Consider the following 8,321-nt stretch of genomic DNA (forward strand, 5'->3'; position numbering starts at 1 on the left):
TCTGGGAGAGATTTGGGAGGCAAAAGGGACAGGAGAAATAAGTGTGAGGGCATCTTTGTGGCATCAATCAGGGGCTTTGGCAGGAATGCTGGAGTGAAAAGGGAGACCAGACCTGAAGGCTTGGAAGACACAGAGAAGGCATGTAAAAGCTGAGGGATGGGACCCCTTTTTTGAACAGCTGTTTAATGGGCAGGCCAAGCAGTAGCTTCAATCTTGCTGCTGCCATTTCAAATGCAAAGTAAAGCACTGGAGAGGTTACCAAAGCTGTCAAAGGATGGGAAGTGATGCTGTGGGCCTCTTGGATGCTGGCTTTCTGCAAGAAGGAGTTGCATGCCTTTTCTATTTCCTCATAGTGTAGGGCTTAGGCAATAACAACTTTATTTTAGTGCCTTTATTTTTTTAGGGTACTAAAAGCCTCTTCTCATTTAGGGATAACTGCTCTGAGTTGCCCAACTCCGTTGGTGTCATGTCAATTTCCTCGTACTTTCCTAAGTGTTGATCTCACTCAAAAGCCCAGAGTTGGTGCTTGTTTGGGGAACAAACAAACAAACTCAAAAGCATAGGAGCCACCAAGACACCCGCTGTGTTTTCAGAGATAAAACCAGATAGAAACACTGGATAGAGTGACTCTGAGTTGAAGAGACCAAATCTCACCTCATTTTTCAACACTTGACGGTATCCCCAGAAGCTGTCACCCACTGCACTAATGCCCTGTGTGGTCAAGACCTGGGGATTCATACAATGCTCTTTATCCTTGCCCAATCCCCCATGAGGCAGCAGTGGGAATGAGACAAAACTATGCCAAACAGAAATGGTGCCGGGGGCTGATGGGGAGGGCAGGAGAGGAGAGGGGCAGGCAGGACCATGGAAGCAAGTCAGAGCTTTCTCTTGAGCTTGCGGCTGGCCCCGCCACCTCCGCTCCGCTCCCGCTTCTCCTTGCGGACACAGAAGTACTTGGTGACCCGTTTGCGGCACTGCTCACACCGCACGGCGCAGCACCAGTGGAACTTGCAGTTGCAGCTGGACACCATCTCAGCTCGTCTCTCCTCCACTGCCAGCCCACAGTCCCCACACAGCCGCCGGCAACTCCGCTTCTCCCACTTGCTGAGTGCCTTGCCCCTCTTCAGGCACTCCCTGCCCTCTGTGCCCAGTAGCCCCAGTGTCTTGTTCTCCAGACAGTAGTCAGGAGAGTCTTCTAAATGGACCAGTTCCTTCTTGGAGATGGAGCTGAAGGTCTCAGCGATGGCACCCCGGCTGGCAGCGCTGTTCCCTGCCCCCTGCAGCAAGTCTACCTTCAGGGCTTTGTGGTACCTCTCCTTGAGGTAAGTCCCCACCTCTCGAAACTCGGGCAACTGCAGCCAGCAGGTCTGGGTGGTGCAGCTCCCTGACACACCGTGGCACTTGCAAGTCCGCTTCATGGTCCCTTTCACTGCCTACAGAGTGAGCAGAGAGAGGGCATTCAAGAAAAAGCCCAGAGGGTTGTTTCTATATTGCAGTGCATGCAGAAACGTGGCTCCAGGCCTGTGGAGGAGTTTGCCATCAACCCTCCCTGTGCCATAACCCTGAAGCTCATAGATTTGCTTCACAGTACACTCCTCCTTGAATTGGGAGAAAGAGGACTGCAGGAAACCATTATCGCTGTAACCACAAAGCTTTGCTACCTTAGAGCAAACACCACACATCACATTGTACTGCTGCCATCCTCCCAGAAGTTGTTTCTTCTGGACATGTGTTTTTAGCTACAGCAAATTGTAATTCTTCAAGGTGGATGGCCAGAGCCAATCTGGTATGCACTGTCAGGTCTGGAGGGAGAGAAGAACTCACCTTTCTACCCGCCTCATTGTTATGCAGGTTCATAGCAGCTCTGGCATCTTGTCCAGTCTCCAAGGCATCCACAAACTGCTTGGAAATGGCTTCCCCAAAGCCCACGTTATCACTGCAGCCTCCCCACAGCCAGCCTTGCCCCCCTAAGAGAGATGAGATGTTTGCTGTCAGAGAACCAGCCCCTTGCCTGCCTGGCTTTTGGTCTGTGATATCAGAAGTGATGGGAGGGAATGGAGGCTGTGGGGCAAATTCAGTCTTTAACCTCACGATACTCCCAGATTCCCTCCCCTTGAGCTCATAGCATTTCTGCTGAGGCCTGGATAGTATGTGGCTCAGGCAGGCAGGCAGGGAAGGGCTATGTCCTGTGCAACAAATGCAGGGGTCTCCAGGCTTTCTATAGAGCAGGATTCAGAAGCTGTCAATTATCATGCAGCCATACAGATAAACCCTTGGGTCTTTAATCACCTTCTCTCAAACCCTGACTTGAGCTCCTTCAGTCTGACTCGCAGGGACAGCACCTTGCTAACTTGGATTAGCAAACTGGTGGAGGCATCCTGGTCAGAGGGAACAGATTCCCCTCTGTCTGAAACAGCCTAAGCCTGGCGTACATGTATTGAGAAGGCACTCTTTTTGGCACACCCAGAGTTCTGGGATGATATTTGGCATCTTAGAAGGGTCTGATTTTCCAGTTATCATAAAGAAACAAAGAAGTCAGTACAGAACCGTAAAGCTGCACAAAAATATGTGGACGGTACTTTTCCTAACTGTGTGGGAGCTTGATAACTTAGCTCAGCTGACTGGAAAAGCATCACACAGTTTGCTTCTTTTACTCCTAGAGAAAAATGCCAAGTTATTTATGAAGATTTGAAATCTGGAACATTCTGACCCTAACATGCCTTAGCGGTACATCTTGGGAGTTGTGGTTTAATGGCCTTGTGCCTCTCTTGAAAGGCCTGGCCATTGCCTGGATTTCCCCAGGGCATCCCCTCTCCCAGGGAAAGTCAGGAGTGTCTCGTGGGAGGCCGGGTAATTGCAGTGGATGATGAAGTCCAAATCAAGAGCTGGGACTGAAGGGAGAATGGAAACCTTTCACCAAATTGGATTCAGTGCAACGGCTGAATTGAATCACACTGTTTTGGTCAAGCCAAAAAGTTTCCTATGCCTTACAAGCTTTTAATTCACGATGGAAAATTTTCAGGAAAAACAGATATGTTTGGGGGAAAGAAAATGTAGCATGGCTAACTTGGTTTTCCAGAGAAGATAAAATTTGGTGTGTCATTGCCCAAAAGTCTTTCTCTGCTAGAGTTAGGCATTCCCAAACCTTGGACACCTAAGCAGCAGTGGCTGTTTTCAAAACTATTAGCCAGTAAAGTGAATTACTAAATATTGGACACTCCAGAGGAGTTGTCATAAACTAACACATACTGACTGACTGGCTGGGCAGGGCATGGCTTTTAAAAGATTTTGATAATTTGAAATTTGTCCTCTTTTCATTCAAAACAAAAAACCCAAATGTCAGTGTTTTCTGTGAAAGCTGAGTGGAGAGCTAGAGCGGTGCAGCCCAGGGTTCCACACTCAGGGGTGCTTTGTGGCCGAGGACCTGGGTCCCACTGTGACATGAACAGTGTGAAGGCTGTGTGCTGCCACAGTGGTTCTCCTGGTTGTGCTCCTGCGTGCCTACCACGCTGAGAAACACTGTAGAGATTTATGAGTGCCACCCTGCTTTCCCTCCTGGTCATTCTGCTCTGGGGCCACCCTGGTCCTGCAGAGTCTGGGAGCCTCGAGGTCCCTGATCAGCACTGCTCTAACAACACCTGCCACGTAGAAGCATGGCATCAGATCCGTTCCTCTGCCCATATGATACTGTCATTGTCTCCAGCAGCTTGAATAGAGTTCTTGATTTGAACCAGGGAAACTGCAACCCTTTCTACTTTCCTGGTCATTTAGAAAGTAATGGAAAGCATCAAGGGCTTGGCCTCAGCTGGTGTAAATTGGAGGTGCCTCAGTTAGCTTCCACAGAGGTACTTTGGTTTGCTTACTTCCAAAGTCCTCAGAGTTACTTTGGTTTGAACCAGGCAAAGCTCTGCTCTGGGCATTATTCCCAGGTGAGGGGACCAGGAAGGGGAGGTGTTTCTGCATGCCTCAGCAGTGGAGAGAAGAGCTTCTCCTGCTGCCTGGTAGGTGAGTGAGGGGCAGCAGCTCGTCTCTCCTTACCCAGTTGTCCATTGCGGGAGTCATCACAGCCACAGTTGTCAAAATCCCCGAGGCTGCAGTTCCGGGTCAGTGTGTACATGACGCCTGCAGAGCTGATGGCATGGACAAAGGCAGTTTCTCTGTTCGCTGTCAAGTGGGAGCACAAAGAGAGCAGATGTGCTAAGGATTTCACAGCAAGACCACTGTTAGAAATTACTCCTGCCATGCAGGAGTCTGTGTAGGAAGAGATCCGCTTGGGGAGGGCTTTGTGGGGTGGAGAGAAGGCCCTACATGTCAGATTAGCTTAGTTTGGGCTTGAACTGCATGAAGACAGAAGCTCTCAAATTTGATCCAGGCTGATTCATGCCATTTCAAAGGGTGTGGATGAGATAGCACGTGGCTGTCCTTTGGGAGCTCAGCAATGGCAATATAGCACAGATGGCCAAATGTCCCCCAGTTTTCACCAATACTAGAGGGAATGGGCCCTCTCCAAGGGTCAAAGAGCTCCTTCCCCACAGCCTTCTCAAGCCTTACCTTCTGCTGGAAGGGCTCTGAGCAGTGACCATACCTACCCACCAGGATCAGTGTGGAGATCATCAGCTGATTTCGCCGAGCCTTTGGCTTTCATTTAATACCAGCAAGGTGTGGATCTGAGCAAATAGCCTTGACAAGAATGATTCAGGGACCTGTTCTGGGTCCCAGAGTGGGACTTGACCTGCAATTCTCTCCTCAAGGCCCCACTTTGAAATATCTGTCCACCTCTGCCTGGGGCCCTGGTCCCTTATCTGCTGCCAGTCTCTCCAGAGGCCTGAGGCTCCCTTCCACACCCAGGTCTTGCCTCTACGGGGCAGGTATGAGCTCAGCCTAGCATCATATGTAGGTCTGGAGGGCCAGATATGCACTGAAATATTTTCTGGGACCTGCAAACAGGTAAGGAAACAGGACCTGCAAACAGGTAAGGAAACAGGACCTGCAAACAGTGACAATGACCGCAGCCCCATGCCCTGCAGTGGCCCAGGACAAGGATGCTGGAATTCTGCCCAGGGGGATTCTGATATCTGGAAGCTGTGAGAAGACTTTTCTCTTGTCTCTTGGCCAGAGCACAACCACTGATGAACTCTTTCCTACTCTCTTTAGCCATACCCCTCTGCTTGGCACACCACTAGCCTGTGCTAGTTCTCAGCCTCCACGGGATACCCTGGGACACCATCTAGGCATGGCGTGTCCAGCAGCCCATGTGGAGCTCATGACGGTGCATCCTTGTGGGAAGGCATCCTTGTGCGAGTTGTCCTGCTCAAGCTGGGGTTTGGCAGGTCCGGAGGTGATGCTGACATTGAAAGGCTGCCTTGTGTTGAGGCTAGATCCCACTGTGTGTGGGAGCTGATGGGTGAAGGGGTCTTCTGGAAAGATCCCTCTGAGGGATTCCTGGGAGAGACATGTGCCAGGTGGGGATGGGAAAGTAAAGGAGGCACTTGGGAAGAGAGGAGGGGGCCATGGGCTCTAACCTGTAGTAAGGGGGTCCCAGTAGTGGTATCCAATGCTTTCCTTACCGCTGCGCAGCCCACCGTGGCTGGAGAGCTGCAGTGCCCTCTCAGGGCAGTTCCAGCGGTCCCAGGCAAACTGGAACTTGCACTCCTCGATGCCACTCTGCGCCCCGGCCGCCACGCTGCTGGAGTAGATGAGGTAGGCCTGGGAGCAGAGCACTGGGTCAGTACAGGGATGATGTGTATTTTCAACTGAAAATAACCTGCATGTCATCTTACAGAGACAAGACACACAGAGCTGAGGAGGTCTCCCAGGCTTGGCTTCCCTGGGAAGTGAAGTTCACCAGCAGCATCAGCAAAAGTATTTCCTGCTGTGCTGGGTTGGAGCCTGAGCCTCCCAGGGGAAGAAGGCTGAGCTCCTGGCTGTTAGCCGCACTGGGAGTTGTGCCAGCTAGCCTCTGCCATGGGGAAACCCTTATCTCTCCAGCATGAGAGGAGGCAGAGCCTTCTGCTCAGAGATTAGGAAACTCCAGGCCAGCAGGTACCTCAGCCTACCTCCTTCTTCACCACAGCCCCAGGGAGACAGCATTGCTTTGGGGCAAGGTTGCTCCACCAGTGCATTGAGAACTGCAGAAAGCACTAGATGGGCCTGGAGGTGTTCCTGGGAATTGCCAGAACAAAAACTGGGTGAATTTTACAACTGGTCCTGTTTAGGAAAAAAAGCCTCTGAAAGAGGAGAGCAAGGATGTGGGGGGTCAAAAATACTGAATAAAGTCCTGGCAATTCTAATTGTACTCTTTGAGGAAGTATGTTTTACAGGGCCTACAGAAAGTACTTTCCAGCTGGATCAATGCAGGTTCCAATGCCAGCCTGATCATCAGGAAGAAATAGATGACAGCCGAGAGCTTCAGCTGGCATCAATAGACAAATCTCCAGAATCTGGCCCCAACTAGCTTAAAAGAACCCCAGGTCAGTATTGCTTAGGCCTGATGTAGCTCAAGGAGTTGTAGCAGGTCCTTCTGGTCCCTCTCTGCCTTGTTGCTGGAAACCTGGGTGTGAGGGGAGCTCTGGCCAAGGCTGGGTGGAGAGGAGGGGTAAGGAGGAGCCCCTGTCTCTCTCTCTCCCTCCCTGGGTTTAGTGGAATCAGGGACAGAGATCAAAGGGATTTCTCTTACCTTGGGGCCCGTCATCAGGAAATTATTCACTGACCTGGAAGACAGAGACAGTGTCAGCAGGGAGGGGGTGATGGTGGAGGGGCCTGGGGAATGCCAGGCATCCCAGAGCCCTTCTCTCACTCCCCTGAAGTCTGCCTGTCTCCTGGCTGCAGGCACCTTTGGTCTTTCCTTCATCTCCCCTTGCTGCTCCCGGAGAGACAGGATGGTGCCATCTCCTTCCCCCCACCCTGCTCCCCTCAACCAGGCTGTACTGGGCTGCAACCCCCTCACTGCTCCCTCCTTTTGCTTTCCTCTGCTCAGCTGCCCTTTGTAGCAATCCCCCCATTATTTTAATATTATTCTCTTCCTCTAGCCTTGCTTTTTACCTCACCAAACTGTTGCTCAACTTAACTCAGAGTAGCATTTCCCCCAGCCCCAGGAGCTGGACCGTGTGCCAGCGCCATTCTCTCTGTTGGACCATGCTGAGGGAAGGAGGAGGTCACACTGCTGCTCCTTTGCAGTGTGTCCCAGCTGCATCCCTCCATATCACAGTCCCTTGTTTCCTGCAGTGCCAGCTCTGGCTGCCCACACTCTCCTCTTGGTCAAGTTATAGTGATGGCTGAACACAAGTACACATGTCCTCCCTATCCTGTTGGACACTGCAGGGAGCCCTGGGGGTTTGGGATGGAGGGGGGCCTAGCCAAAATTAAACTTTCTAGTGTTCCCACTGAAGGTGTGGAGGGATCACCTCCAAGGGTCTGGAAGTGTGTCTGATCTCCAACACTGTCCCCAGGAACTTGCTGAACCAATGCTGTCCAGTCTGAGTCTTTCTTCAGCAGGAAAGACTTTCAGTGCAAATGGTCAGTCAGCATTAGAACTCCATATGGTGCAGTGACCACCATATGGAATCTGGAGGATGTGTGGGTGAATCATGCTTAGCTATGTCATGGCAGAAAGGACTGACACTTTGAAAAGGCTCAAGAGCCAACTCCAAATATCCCTAGTCAGAAAGGAAGTGAGAAAAGAGAAATCTCTCCTACAAACACCTAATTCCAGCCTCTCTAGCTTTGCAAAATAACTCTCATCACTGTCTCTGGAGCACCTCCCCTGCTGGCACCCCAGAGAAATGTGTGAGTGCTCTTGTCCCCTGGGGAGCACACTGAGGCCAGAGAGGTGTCATGAGTGGATTGAGAGCTTGCAGTGAGTGAGTGATCAGGGGAAATGATAGAGCATGTACTGATAGAAACTGGGCCACTCTGCTTCTCCTTGAGATGATGTTTTGCTTCAAATGAGCCACAGGTATCTCCCTGGTAAGGGAGAGAAAGGTACCTTCTTTTTATGCTAAAAGTGCCGCAGACAGAGTGTGGAAGCATCCACAGGCAGAAGCAGGCACTGCTGTCCCAAGCTGTGGGACTAAGTGCAGCCCTGCCATAGACACAGAGGCAGACTGGGAGGCAGGACTGGTGCCCAGACATCAGACGTGACAGATCGAAAGAGGATGTTGCCCTGCCCCTGGAAAACTGCTCCTGGAGTTTGTGAACCTGTTTTACCTCCACTAGAACTGCCCTCACGGAGATCCTCTCCAAGGTACACGACAAAAAGGAGGTCTCATTACTTTATTTTGGTCAAAATCACAAGAAATTTGATCCTTGCTGTTACAGTTTAG

The 8,321-nt window shown here is 51.1% G+C and overlaps 1 protein-coding gene across 1 annotated transcript; it reads right to left on the bottom strand.

The window, feature by feature from the left end:
• Positions 1–875: 875 nt before the first annotated feature.
• WNT8B (Wnt family member 8B) lies at positions 876–6,727 on the bottom strand. The gene is made up of 5 exons (XM_018068863.1): positions 6,677–6,727; positions 5,568–5,706; positions 4,039–4,164; positions 1,825–1,967; positions 876–1,433 (listed from the first exon to the last, which is right to left on the bottom strand). The coding sequence occupies exons 1-5, from the start codon at positions 6,689–6,691 to the stop codon at positions 876–878; spliced, it is 981 nt and encodes a 326-aa protein (XP_017924352.1). The 5' UTR covers positions 6,692–6,727.
• Between the last annotated feature and the right edge of the window lie 1,594 nt (positions 6,728–8,321).

Source organism: Manacus vitellinus, unplaced genomic scaffold (genome assembly GCF_001715985.3).
Source record: "Manacus vitellinus isolate BGI_N305 unplaced genomic scaffold, ASM171598v3 scaffold_15_pilon, whole genome shotgun sequence".
Lineage (NCBI taxonomy): Eukaryota > Metazoa > Chordata > Aves > Passeriformes > Pipridae > Manacus > Manacus vitellinus.

Bases quoted from the DNA above. Each gene is read 5' to 3' on its own strand.
- WNT8B (XM_018068863.1), bottom strand. The intron at 4,165-5,567 runs GTAAGGAAAGCA...CCCACTTGACAG, and splicing joins CCACGGTGGGCTGCGCAGCG to CGAACAGAGAAACTGCCTTT. The intron at 1,434-1,824 runs GTGAGTTCTTCT...CTCACTCTGTAG, and splicing joins ACAATGAGGCGGGTAGAAAG to GCAGTGAAAGGGACCATGAA.